Source organism: Pseudophryne corroboree, chromosome 6, assembly GCF_028390025.1.
Source record: "Pseudophryne corroboree isolate aPseCor3 chromosome 6, aPseCor3.hap2, whole genome shotgun sequence".
Classification (NCBI taxonomy): Eukaryota; Metazoa; Chordata; class Amphibia; order Anura; family Myobatrachidae; genus Pseudophryne; species Pseudophryne corroboree.
The window spans coordinates 517,823,446-517,838,245 of NC_086449.1; the positions used below are offsets into that span (position 1 = coordinate 517,823,446).

The 14,800-nt window shown below is 46.8% G+C and overlaps 1 protein-coding gene across 6 annotated transcripts in view; it reads right to left on the reverse strand.

The window, feature by feature from the left end:
• The window catches only part of CNOT2 (CCR4-NOT transcription complex subunit 2), a 234,323-nt gene that overhangs the window by 103,006 nt on the left and 116,517 nt on the right, over positions 1–14,800 (reverse strand). For all 6 annotated transcript variants that reach the window (XM_063927475.1, XM_063927472.1, XM_063927471.1 and 3 more), the window contains 2 exons: positions 14,613–14,795; positions 12,289–12,368 (listed from right to left, as the gene is read on the reverse strand). In XM_063927475.1, the coding sequence (XP_063783545.1) occupies positions 12,289–12,368; positions 14,613–14,795 (263 nt within the window). The remainder of the gene's footprint in view (positions 1–12,288; positions 12,369–14,612; positions 14,796–14,800) is intronic.

Sequence of the window (14,800 nt, forward strand, 5' to 3'; positions counted from 1 at the left end):
CGAGACCCCTCGGGCAGCCGCCCAAGATGAGCCCACCTTCCTTGTGGAATGGGCCTTAACAGATTTAGGCTGTGGCAGGCCTGCCACAGAATGAGCAAGTTGAATTGTGTTACAAATCCAACGAGCAATCGTCTGCTTAGAAGCAGGGGCACCCAACTTGTTGGGTGCATATAGTATCAACAGCGAGTCAGATTTTCTGACTTCAGCCGTCCTTGAAATGTATATTTTTAAGGCTCTGACAACGTCCAACAACTTGGAGTCCTCCAAGTCGCCAGTGGCCGCAGGCACCACAATAGGTTGGTTCAGGTGAAACGCTGATACCACCTTAGGGAGAAAATGCGGACGAGTCCTCAGTTCTGCCCTATCCGAATGGAAGATTAGATAAGGGCTTTTATAAGATAAAGCCGCCAATTCAGATACTTTCCTGGCGGAAGCCAGGGCCAGTAACATAGTCACTTTCCATGTGAGATATTTAAAATCCACCTTATTCAATGGTTCAAACCAATGGGATTTGAGGAAATCTAAAACTACATTTAGATCCCACGGTGCCACCGGAGGCACCACAGGAGGCTGTATATGCAGTACTCCTGTAACAAAAGTCTGTACCTCAGGAACTGAGGCCAATTCTTTTTGGAAGAATATTGACAGGGCCGAAATTTGAACCTTAATAGATCTCAATTTGAGACCCATAGACAATCCTGATTGTAGGAAATGTAGGAAACGACCCAGTTGAAATTCCTCCGTCGGAACACTCCGATCCTCGCACCACGCGACATATTTTCGCCAAATGCGGTGATAATGTTTCGCGGTGACTTCCTTCCTTGCCTTAATCAAGGTAGGAATGACTTCTTCTGGAATGCCTTTCCCTTTTAGGATCTGGCGTTCAACCGCCATGCCGTCAAACGCAGCCGCGGTAAGTCTTGAAAGAGACAGGGACCCTGTTGTAGCAGGTCCCTTCTCAGAAGTAGAGGGCACGGGTCGTCCGTGACCAACTCTTGAAGTTCCGGGTACCAAGTCCTTCTTGGCCAATCCGGAGCCACTAGTATTGTTCTTACTCCTCTTCACCGTATAATCTTCAATACCGTTGGTATGAGAGGCAGAGGAGGAAACACATATACTGATTTGTACACCCAAGGTGTTACCAGTGCGTCCACAGCTATTGCCTGTGGATCTCTTGACCTGGCGCAATACTTGTCCAGTTTCTTGTTGAGGCGAGACGCCATCATGTCTACCATTGGTCTTTCCCAACAGTTTATTAGCATGTGGAAGACTTCTGGATGAAGACCCCCCTCTCCCGGGTGAATATCGTGTCTGCTGAGGAAGTCTGCTTCCCAGTTGTCCACGCCCGGGAAGAACACTGCTGACAGTGCTATTACGTGATTCTCCGCCCAGCGAAGAATCTTGGCAGCTTCTGCCATTGCACTCCTGCTTCTTGTGCCGCCCTGTCTGTTTACATGGGCGACCGCCGTGATGTTGTCCGACTGAATCAACACCGGTTTTCCTTGCAGGAGTGGTTCCGCCTGGCTTAGAGCATTTTAGATTGCTCTTAGTACCAGAATGTTTATGTGAAGAGACTTTTCCAGGTTCGTCCATACCCCCTGGAAGTTTCTTCCTTGTGTGACTGCTCCCCAACCTCTCAGGCTGGCGTCCGTGGTCACCAGGATCAAATCCTGTATGCCGAATCTGCGGCCCTCCAATAGATGAGCCTTTTGCAACCACCACAGAAGATATACCCTTGTCCTTGGCGACAGGGTTATTCGCAGGTGCATCTGAGGATGCGACCCTGACCATTTGTCCAACAGATCCCTTTGGAAAATTCTTGCATGGAATCTGCCGAATGGAATTGCTTCGTAAAAAGCCACCATTTTTCCCAGGACTCTTGTGCATTGATGTACAGACACCTTTCCTGGTTTTAGGAGGTTCCTGACAGGTCGGATAACTCCTTGGCTTTTTCCTCGGGAAGAAAAACCTTTTTCTGAACCGTGTCCAGAATCATCCCTAGGAACAGCAGACGTATCGTCGGAAAACAGCTGCGATTTCTTGGAATATTTAGAATCCAGTCGTGCCGTCGAAGAACTACTTTAGATAGTGCTCTTCCGACCTCCAACTGTTCTCTGGAACTTGCCCTTTTTAGGTCGTGCAAGTAAGGGATAATTTAGATGCCTTTTTTCTTTGAAGAAACATCTTTTCGGCCATTACCTTGGTAAAAAGGCCCGGGGTGCCGTGGATAATTCAAACGGCATCGTCTGAAACTGATATTGACAGTTCTGTACCACGAACCAGAGGTACCCTTGATGAGAAGGACAAAATTTGGACATGGAGGTAATCCTTGATGTCCAGGGACACCATATAGTCCCCTTTTTTCCGGTTCGCTATCACTGCTCTGAGTGACTTTATCTCGATTTGAACCTTTTATGTAAGTGTTCAAAACATTTTAGATTTAGACTATGTGTCACCAAGCCGTCTGGCTTCAGTACCACAATATAGTGTGGAAAAATAATACCCTTTTCCTTGTCGTAGGAGGGGTACTTTGATTATCACCTGCTGGATATACAGCTTGTGAATTGTTTCCAATGCTGCCTCCCTGTCGGAGGGAGCCGTTGGTAAAGCAGACTTCAGGAACCTGCGAGGAGAAGATGTCTCGACTCTCCAATCTTTACCCCTGGGATAATACTCGTACGATCTAGGGGTCAACTTGCGAGTGATCCCACTGCGCCCTGAGACTCTTGAGACTACCCCCCACCTTGAGTCCGCTTGCACGGCCCCAGCGTCATGCTGAGGACTTGGCAGACGCGGTGGAGGGCTTCTTTTCCTGGGAAAGGGCTGCCTGCTGCAGTCTACTTCCCTTACCTCTATGTCTGGGCAGATATGACTGGCCTTTTGCCTGCATGCCCTCATGGGAAAGGAAAGATTGAGGCTGAAAAGACGGTGTCTTTTTTAGCTGAGATGTAACTTGGGGTAAAAAAGGTTGGATTTCCCAGCTGTTGCTGTGGTCCCCAGGTCCGATGGACCGACCCCCAAATAACTCCTTCCCTTTATACAGCAATACTTCCATCTGCCGTATGGGATCTGTATCACCTGACCACTGTCGTGTCCCTGACATCTTCTGGGAGATATGGACAACGCACTTATCTTGATGCCAGAGAGCAAATATCCCTCTGTGCATCTCACATACATATATATAGAATGCATCCTATTAAATGCTCTACATGAATAAAATATTTTCAGTCAGGGAATCCGACCAAGCCAACCCAGCACTGCATCTCCAGGCTGATGGCGATCGCTGGTCGCAGTATAACCACCGTATGTGTGTATATACTTTTTAGGATATTTTTCCAGCTTCCTATCAGCTGGCTCCTTGAGGGCGGCCGTATCTGGAGACGGTAACGCCACTTGATAAGCGTGTGAGCGCCTTATCACCCTAAGGGGTGTTTCCCAACGTACCCTAATTTCTGGCGGGAAAAGGTATAACGCCAATATTTGCTATCGGGGTAACCCTACGCATCATCACACACTTCATTTTATTTTATCTGATTCAGGAAAAACTACAGGTAGTTTTTTCACTCCCACATAATACCCTTTCTTGTGGTACTTGTAGTATCAGAAACACGTAACACCTCCTTCATTGCCCTTAACGTGTGGCCCTAATGAGAAATACGTTTGTTTATTCACCGTCGACACTGTATTCAGTGTCCGTGTCTGTGTCTGTGTCGACCGACTGAGGTAAATGGGCGTTTTTAAAACCCCTGACGGTGTTTCTGAGACGCCTGGACCGGTCCTAATAGATTGTCGGCCGTCTCATGTCGTCAACCGACCTTGCAGCGTGTTGACATTCTCACGTAATTCTCTAAATAAGCCATCCATTCCGGTGTCGACTCCCTAGAGAGTGACATCACCATTACAGGCAATTTCTCCGCCTCCTCACCAACATCGTCCTCATACATGTCGACACACACGTACCGACACACAGCACACACACCGGGAATGCTCTGACAGAGGACAGGACCCACTAGCCCTTTGGGGAGACAGAGGGAGAGTCTGCCAGCACACACCAAAAACGCTATAATTATATAGGGACAACCTTATATAAGTGTTTCTCCCTTATAGCATCTTTTATATATATACAATATCGCCAAAATCAGTGCCCCCCCTCTCTGTTTTAACCCTGTTTCTGTAGTGCAGTGCAGGGGAGAGCCTGGGAGCCTTCTCTCCAGCTTTTCTGTGAGAGAAAATGGCGCTGTGTGCTGAGGAGATAGGCCCCGCCCCTTTTTCGGCGGGCTCGTCTCCCGCTATTTTTGAAGTTAGGCAGGGGTTAAATATCTCCATATAGCCTCTGTGGGCTATATGTGAGGTATTTTTTGCCTCTAATAAGGTTTTTATTTGCCTCTCAGAGCGCCCCCCCCAGCGCTCTGCACCCTCAGTGACTGTTGTGTGAAGTGTGCTGAGAGGAAAATGGCGCACAGCTGCAGTGCTGTGCGCTACCTTTAGAAGACTGCAGGAGTCTTCAGCCGCCGATTCTGGACCTCTTCTGTCTTCAGCATCTGCAAGGGGGCCGGCGGCGCGGCTCCGGTGACCATCCAGGCTGTACCTGTGATCGTCCCTCTGGAGCTTGATGTCCAGTAGCCAAGAAGCCAATCCATCCTGCACGCAGGTGAGTTGACTCCTTCTCCCCTCAGTCCCTCGCTGCAGTGATCCTGTTGCCAGCAGGAATCACTGTAACATAAAAAACCTAGCTAAACTTTCTCTAAGCAGCTCTTTAGGAGAGCCACCTAGATTGCACCCTTCTCGGCCGGGCACAAAAATCTAACTGGAGTCTGGAGGAGGGTCATAGGGGGAGGAGCCAGTGCACACCACCTGATCTGGTAAAAGCTTTACTTTTTTGTGCCCTGTCTCCTGCGGAGCCGCTATTCCCCATGGTCCTTTCAGGAACCCCAGCATCCACTTAGGACGATAGAGAAATTACTGTGTCTCCTACCCTGGTAAATTCGAGGGTCGAAGCCCTGGGAATTTCAACCCGGGTTGACCCCTTCACACAGAAGACGGACCAGTGTGTTTCATGAAATTACCGGGTGAAACTGCTTCATCTGGTAATTTTATTTTCTGTCTGAAAGGGGTATAACTGAAACTGCAGAGCAAGCTCAATTTAGTTGCACCCCTCCACTTTATCATCTTCCACAGTTAAGTCATTGGTCGGGCTCTAGGGGCCAAATATCCTTGGCCTATGCTAATCTTAATGCCAGACTTATCCCGGGCCTACTGGCTCTCCTTAAACTTAAATGGGAGGCTGCCATACTGTAGGCTCTATTTCAAATAAGCATTGGCTGCAAATTCTGGGTTCTATTAAGTATACCAATCCGTGTGTTAGATACCAGTAGGAGTTTTTCTTTATAAGTCCAACACAGGATGTACCGTAGTCCACTCACTCTACAACAAGCTGCTCAATGTCGATTGCCGAAATGTCACACGGTGGACTTACAGATTTAGTCATCTGTTGTGGGAATGCAGAGTGTTTCCCTTTTGGTCCAAAACAAAGGATGATATTGTGTCCACACCCTATTCTCTTCCTTCATTAAATCCTAGACTCTGTTTGTTTGGCGTTGATTATTAGGAAAGGCACTCCTGGTACATTAGCGATACATTTTATGCCTTACCACCATGGCTAAAGTTATAGTGGCTAGGTCCTGGTTTGCAACCGATCGATCCTCCTGATACTTTTAAATGGAGAGCTCTAGTCAATGACCTCGCCAAGCATGAAATTTGGCATCTATTTAAAACATGAGACTCTATATCAAAGTATAATAACAAATGGGATAGAAGGTGCTTATCTAGATTGCGCAGGGGTACTGCTCTACTGGCAGAGTCCTAGATTATTTGTATTAACCACCTTTAATGGGCAGTGATGTTGGGTTCTCATACCAGTTTTCAATACCTTTGCCATATTTAAAATAAGATTTTACTCACCGGTAAATCTATTTCTCGTAGTCCGTAGTGGATGCTGGGACTCCGTAAGGACCATGGGGAATAGCGGCTCCGCAGGAGACTGGGCACAACTAAAGAAAGCTTTAGGACTACCTGGTGTGCACTGGCTCCTCCCACTATGACCCTCCTCCAGACCTCAGTTAGGATACTGTGCCCGGAAGAGCTGACACAATAAGGAAGGATTTTGAATCCCGGGTAAGACTCATACCAGCCACACCAATCACACCATATAACTCGTGATACTATACCCAGTTAACAGTATGAAATATAACTGAGCCTCTCAACAGATGGCTCAACAATAACCCTTTAGTTAGGCAATAACTATATACAAGTATTGCAGACAATCCGCACTTGGGATGGGCGCCCAGCATCCACTACGGACTACGAGAAATAGATTTACCGGTGAGTAAAATCTTATTTTCTCTGACGTCCTAAGTGGATGCTGGGACTCCGTAAGGACCATTGGGATTATACCAAAGCTCCCAAACGGGCGGGAGAGTGCGGATGACTCTGCAGCACCGAATGAGCAAACTCAAGGTCCTCCTCAGCCAGGGTATCAAACTTGTAGACTCTTGCAAAAGTGTTTGAACCCGACCAAGTAACAGCTCGGCAAAGTTGTAAAGCCGAGACCCCTCGGGCAGCCGCCCAAGAAGAGCCCCTTTCCTCGTGGAATGGGCTTTTACAGATTTAGGGTGCGGCAGTCCCGCCGCAGAATGTGCAAGTTGAATCGTGCTACAGATCCAGCGAGCAATAGTCTGCTTAGAAGCAGGAGCACCCAGCTTGTTGGGTGCATATAGGATAAATAGCGAGTCAGTTTTCCTGACTCCAGCCGTCCTGGAAACATATATTTTTCAGGGCCCTGACTACGTCCAGTAACTTGGAATCCTCCAAGTCCCAAGTAGCCGCAGGCACCACAATAGGTTGGTTCACATGAAACACTGATACCACCTTAGGAAGGAATTGGGAACGAGTCCTCAATTCCGCCCAATCCATATAAAAAAATCAGATAAGGGCTTTTGCATGATAAAGCCGCCAATTCTGATACACGCCTGGCCGACACCAAGGCCAACAGCATGACCACTTTCCACGTGAGGTATTGTAGCTCCACGGATTTAAGTGGCTCAACCCAATGCGACTTCAGGAAATCCAACACCACGTTGAGATCCCACGGTGCCACTTGAGGCACAAACGGGGGCTGACTGTGCAGCACTCCCTTAACAAAAGTCTGAACTTCAGGCAGTGAAGCCAGTTCTATTTTGGAAGAAAACCGATAGAGCCGAAATCTGGACCTTAATGGAACCCAATTTTAGGCCCATAGTCACCCCTGACTGTAGGAAGTGCAGAAATCGACCTAGCTGAAATTCCTCCGTTGGGGCCTTCCTGGCCTCACAGCACGCAACATATTTCCGCCCTATGCGGTGATAATGGTTTTGCGCTCACTTCTTTCCTAGCTTTAATTAGCGTAGGGATAACTTCCTCCGGAATGCCCTTTTCCTTCAGGATCCGGCGTTCAACCGCCATGCCGTCAAACGCAGCCGCGGTACGTCTTGGAACAGACAGGCCCCATGCTGCAGCAGGTCCTGTCTGAGCGGCAGAGGCCATGGGTCCTCTGAGATCATTTCTTGGAGTTCTGGGTACCAAGCTCTTCTTGGCCAATACGGAACAATGAGTATAGTTCTTACTCCTCTCCTTCTTATTATTCTCATTACCCTGGGTATGAGAGGCAGAGAAGGGAACACATACACCGACTGGTACACCCACGGTGTTACCAGAGCGTACACAGCTATCGCCTGAGGGTCCCTTGACCTGGCGCAATATCTTTTTAGCTTTTTGTTGAGCCGGGACGCCATCATGTCCACCTGTGGCCTTTCCCAACGGTGTACAATCATTTGGAAGACTTCTGGATGAAGTCCCCACTCTCCCGGGTGGAGGTCGTGTCTGCTGAGAAAGTCTGCTTCCCAGTTGTCCACTCCGGGAATGAACACTGCTGACAGTGCTAACACATGATTTTCCGCCCATCGGAGAATCCTTGTGGCTTCTGCCATCGCCATCCTGCTTCTTGTGCCGCCCTGTCGGTTTACATGAGCGACCGCCGTGATGTTGTCTGACTGGATCTGCACCGGCCGGTGTTGAAGCAGGGGTCTAGCCTGACTTAGGGCATTGTAAATGGCCCTTAGTTCCAGAATATTTATGTGTAGGGAAGTCTCCTGACTTGTCCATAGTCCTTGGAAGTTTCTTCCCTGTGTGACTGCCCCCCAGCCTCGAAGGCTGGCATCCGTGGTCACCAGGACCCAGTCCTGTATGCCGAATCTGCGGCCCTCTAGAAGATGAGCACTCTGCAGCCACCACAACAGCGACACCCTGGCCCTTGGAGACAGGGTTATCCGCCGATGCATCTGAAGATGCGACCCGGACCACTTGTCCAACAGATCCCACTGGAAGATCCTTGCATGGAACCTGCCGAATGGAATTTCTTCGTAAGAAGCTACCATCTTTCCCAGGGCTCGCGTGCATTGATGCACAGACACCTGTATTTGTATTAGGAGGTCTCTGTCTAGAGACGACAACTCCTTGGACTTCTCCTCCGGGAGAAACCCTTTTTTCTTGTTCTGTGTCCAGAACCATACCCAGGAACAGTAGACGCGTCGTAGGAACCAGCTGCGACTTTGGATATTCAGAATCCAGCCGTGCTGTTGTAGCACTTCCCGAGATAGTGCTACTCCGACGAACAACTGCTCCCTGGACCTCGCCTTTATAAGGAGATCGTCCAAGTACGGGATAATTATTTCGGCCATTACCTTGGTAAACACCCTCGGTGCCGGGGACAGACCAACGGCAACATCTGGAATTGGTAATGACAAACCTGTACCACAATTTTGAGGTACTCCTGGTGAGGAGGGTAAATAGGGACATGCAGGTAAGCATCCTTGATGTCCAGTGATACCATGAAATTCTCCAGGCTTGCAATAATCGCCCTGAGCGATTCCATTTTGAACTTGAACCTTCGTATATAAGTGTTCAAGGATTTAAATTTTAGAATGGGTCTCACCGAACCGTCTGGTTTCGGTACCACAAACATTTTGGAATAGTAACCCCGGCCTTGTTGAAGGAGGGGTACCTTGATTTCACCTGCTGGAAGTACAGCTTGTGAATTGCCGCCAGTACTACCTCCCTTTCTCCGAGGGCAGCAGGCAAGGCTGATGTGAGGTAACGGCGAGGGGGAGTCGCCTCGAACTCCAGCTTGTATCCCTGTGATACTACTTGCAGAACCTAGGGATCCACCTGTGGGCAAGCCCACTGGTTCCTGAAGTTCCCGAGACGCGCCCCCACCGCACCTGTCTCCACCTGTGGAGCCCCAGCGTCATGCGGTGGACTCAGAGGAAGCGGGGGAAGATTTTTGATCCTGGGAACTGGCTGTCTGGTGAAGATTTTTGATCCTGGGAACTGGCTGTCTGGTGCAGCTTTTTCCTTCTTCCCTTGTCTCTGTGCAGAAAGGAAGCGCCTTTGACCCGCTTGCTTTTCTGAAGCCGAAAGGACTGTACCTGAAAAACGGTGCTTTCTTAGGCTGTGAGGAAACCTGAGGTAAAAATTTTTCTTCCCAGCTGTTGCTGTGGATACGAGGTCCCAGAGACCATCCCCAAACAATTCCTCACCCTTATAAGGCAGAATCTCCATGTGCCTTTTAAAGTCAGCATCACCTGTCCACTGCCGGGTCTCTAATACCCTCCTGTCAGAATGGACATTGCATTAATTCTGGATGCCAGACGGCAAATATCCCTCTGTGCATCCCTCATATATAAGACAACGTCTTTAATATGCTCTATGTTAGCAAAATATTATCTCTGTCTAGGGTATTAATATTGACAGGGTATCAGACCACGCTGCAGCAGCACTATTCATGCTGAGGCAATTGCAGGTCTCAGTATAGTACCTGAGTGTGTATATACAGACTTCAGGATAGCCTCCTGTTTTTATCAGCAGGCTCCTTCAAAGTGGCCGTATCCTAAGACGGCAGTGCCACCTTTTTTGACAAACGTGTGAGCGCCTTATCCACCCTAGGGGATATCTCCCAACGTGACCTATCCTCTGGCGGGAAAGGGTACGCCATCAGTAACTTTTTAGAAATTACCAGTTTCTTATTGGGGGAACCCACGCTTCTTTACACACTTCATTCACTCATCTGATGGGGGAACAAAACACTGGCTGCTTTTTCTCCCCAAACATAAAACCCCTTTTATGTGGTACTTGGGTTCATGTCAGAAATGTGTAACACATTTTTCATTGCCGAGATCATGCAACGGATGTTCCTTTGAGACGCCTGGGCAGGCGCGGGCTGAGAAGCCGGCTGTCCAACAGCTGTTACGTCATCCAGCCTTTTATGTAAGGAGTTGACATTGTCGGTTAATACCTTCCACCTATCCATCCACTCTGATGTCGGCCCCACAGGGGGCGACATCCCATTTATCGGCCTCTGCTCCGCCTCCACGTAACCTTCCTCATCCAACATGTCGACACAGCCGTACCGACACACCGCACACACACAGGGAATGCTCTGACTGAGGACAGGACCCCACAAAGTCCTTTGGGGAGACAGAGAGAGAGTATGCCAGCACACACCAGAGCGCTATATAATGCAGGGATTAACACTATAACTGAGTGATTTTTCCCCCAATAGCTGCTTGTATACACATATTGCGCCTAAATTTAGTGCCCCCCCCTCTCTTTTTAACCCTTTGAGCCTGAAAACTACAGGGGAGAGCCTGGGGAGCTGTCTTCCAGCTGCACTGTGAAGAAAAAATGGCGCCAGTGTGCTGAGGGAGTTAGCCCCGCCCCTTTTTCGGCTGACTTTTCTCCCGCTTTTTTCTGGAATTCTGGTAGGGGTAATTTATCACATATATAGCCCTGGGACTATATATTGTGATGATTTGCCAGCCAAGGTGTTTATATTGCTGCTCAGGGCGCCTCCCCCCAGCGCCCTGCACCCATCAGTGACCGGAGTGTGAGGTGTGCATGAGGAGCAATGGCGCACAGCTGCAGTGCTGTGCGCTACCTTGTTGAAGACCGAGGTCTTCTGCCGCCGATTTTCCGGACCACTTCTTGCTTCTGGCTCTGTAAGGGGGACGGCGGCGCGGCTCCGGGACCGAACGATCGAGGTCGGGTCCTGTGTTCGATCCCTCTGGAGCTAATGGTGTCCAGTAACCTAAGAAGCCCAAGCTATCTCCAGTCAGGTAGGTTCGCTTCTTCTCCCCTTAGTCCCTCGCTGCAGTGAGTCTGTTGCCAGCAGATCTCACTGTAAAATAAAAAACCTAAAATATACTTTCTTTCTAGGAGCTCAGGAGAGCCCCTAGTGTGCATCCAGCTCAGCCGGGCACAAGATTCTAACTGAGGTCTGGAGGAGGGTCATAGTGGGAGGAGCCAGTGCACACCAGGTAGTCCTAAAGCTTTCTTTAGTTGTGCCCAGTCTCCTGCGGAGCCGCTATTCCCCATGGTCCTTACGGAGTCCCAGCATCCACTTACGACGTCAGAGAAATTATGCTCACTCCATTTGTCTATATGAGTAGGACATCCTATAAGATATTTCCTATCTACATTTCCCTTGACATGTATGTGAATGTCGATTTGCATTACAATATACTGTATCTGTATCGTGTGATCTACAGATAATGATGTATATGTTATATTTTGTGCAAATTGTTTAAAATCAATAAAATCAAAAAAGTAAAAAAAAAAAAAAATCAGATTAACGATCATAATCTGTAGATGCAGTTTTGTGGTTATAAAGATCATCTCCAATGACCATATTATTAAATAGAAATATGTGGTCAGGTGGCAGGATTGACAGGGTGGAGTAAGTGCAGCCCACAATTACCACTGCAATATACAAGGTAAATTTGTTTTCCTGCTTTAAAAGTTATGTTCTGCACTGCAGTTTGCAGCACACGAAAATCAATGTCTTCCCTATAGCAATATGGACTCTAGAGCTTGGATATATCAGCAGTAAACTTGTCTGGACATATAAAATTGTCAACTTCTTTACTAAATAATGATGCAATTAAATGATATTCATGAGGGACTGATTGATTTTTATCTAGTATTTCACTTTCAATCCAGGGAAGTTATGGCTATAATTAAATCAGTTGCCATCTAAAACAAATGACACATTTAATCTGAGAAGAATCTATTTCTGGCTTCTTTTAAAGTCACTGACATTTAATGTATATAATAAGATTCCAAAATTCTTATTAAAGAATAAAAACAACCATGGAACTGTCATAGATCAGTTAATCAAAATGTAAGAGAAATTCTTACCTGTTCCATTAAAAATGTTACTCGATAAGGAATTGTTCAACCCAAATGCTTGATTTCTATTCATACCAAACCCAGACATGCTGTGTGTACAGAGAAGATACCGTTTTAATATTTTTATAGCCATTAACACATTTTACATGACAGCAGACTGAATTATGTTAGGAAAGTACAATAAGAGGCACCGAATACAAACTAGGCCAGTGTTTCCCTAATCTGGTCCTCATGGCTCCCTCACAATCCAGACATTAGGGTTAGCACTGCTTCAGTTGAACGAGGTAATATACTTAAGGCCCATACACACTGGGCAATTTTGAGGTCAAAGTAGCTCCCTTTTGGCATTTTGAGCTACTCTGAGCTCAAACTTGTCCTGTGCGCTCCTGCATCATCGCCAGCCGCCGACGGACGGGCTGTTTGAAAAGCCAAGTGAAGCACTTTCCACAGTCTCCTACAATGGAAAGTGCTTCACCCCCCGTGAACATTGCTGGCACAGGAAAAAAGCTCAGTGTGTATGCACCTTAAGTCAGATGTGCTCATGCATGGATATCCTCAATACGTGGACTGTGAGAGTGGGCCATAAGGACCAGGTTTGGGAAACACTGGGATAGACCAATGACAAAAGAAGTCACCTTCAACAGGGTATAGACATTAACATCCAAAATCTGCAAGGAGACTTGGTAAAAACTGTAGCCAAAACCTGAAATCCATCACCATTTCCAAGGTATATTTGTTATGATGAGTTACATGTCATTTTTGTGCAGCACTCAATACAAGTGTAGTACATTTCTGACAGTTCTAAAGAAACCAACAGGATGCACTAAAAGACCGTATAATATTTTGGATAGTCCTCAGCAATTGCCTAGGATTACCTGAAAATAACAATATATTATAGCAGCATATATTCCAAGTTTTACAACCACTGGAAATAATGTCAATTAAATAATCAAATATTCATTTAATTTCTTATTGCTAGATCTATAGAAAATGCCAATGGGAATGTGGACACCCCTGGTCGTTGCCCCACTGTAGGGAGAATGACGGAGACAAAATGCAATGTTTGCGATGTTTGAGGCCTGTATCTTTCAGCTACCTAATAAGATTGGGACAAAAGACAAATTTAATCAGATGTTAACATAAAGAAATTTTACTAAATGGAATCGAAAACTTTTGTGGCATTTAAAGGTACAATCACTGTCTCCCATCACATCATGCTCAGCCTGAATTTTAACAAATCCATCCTACCAACAGAAGTGGACTTCCAAAGCGTGAAGCCAGTCCATTACCACAAATGAAGTTGTACATTTGGCCAGACTTTTATAATCATAGTTCAATAAAAATACAGAGATTCAAACATGGAGTCTGTAATGGTGTCCCACTGATTTAAACAACCGGTAATCAATCCAGGCTTGCTGCTTTACCAGTTGTAAATTCATTAATGGCCTCTTGTATTTCTGCCAAGGTTATGGTCAACTCAAGGTGGCTGGGCTGTTAGTGCTGGCTTATGTACATTAAGTTGTTAGCTGTAAATAATCATGTTCCGTAATCATATAGCAACATTTACTTATTATAGTCAAGAGGAAGGTTTTTAGGATATGTATATAATTTAACTAATAGCCTGTATGGCTAAGAGCACTCTTCGCAATTGATACACATTAAACAAGCATGTTCTCCATAGCATTTTAGCAATTAATCAAATGTCTACCCACTACTATCCCGGGGTAAGGGACAGCGGCATCCTGTCTGCCAAAATGCCGGCAGCATGGCGAGCGCATTGTGGCCCCTTTGAGGGCTCGCTGCGCTTGCCACACTGCACGCACGGTGGCTCACTTTGCTCGCCACAGGTTCTATTCTCCCTCTATGGGTGTCATGGACACCCACATAAAAAGAATCACCTACCTCGTTGGTATTCCAGTGGCGGCATTGTACCCCTGTCGGGATTTCAGCACAGGGATTTTAGCGCTGGTATTGCGCCCACTGGGATCCCGATGGGCAGTATGTTAAACGCATACCCATCTGGAGCATTGTATTATGAAAAACATTGTGCAGAATTTCTTTGAATTATCATCTCCTCAGAATGCATGGATATGTAACACATCAGCTCATTCTAAATAAAAGTTAATGTCAAATATATTCTAAAATTTTAGGCATGGTACACAGACGATAATAGACAGTTACCATATATCATAAACCTGGCCTATCCAAGTGCTCCCGATAACTTCTAATGTGTAGAAACACGTGCTTTTCCATCAGCAAAGCTTATAGAGCAAATGAGATGAACTCCGTATATGGGTACTATAGATTTATAAAGAAGCAACAAAGCTACTTACCTGTTCACAGTAAAAGGCTGCCGGGATGGAGGTTGCTTTGGCATACATATTATGCTGGGTGAGCTTCTGTTTGGACTGCCTAACCCTGAACTACTCATATTGTTCGTTCTGCTGGGAATTCCAATGCCCTGTCCAACCTGGGAGTGGTTCATCATGTTCCTGGGATTCATCGGCAAGATACCCCTGAA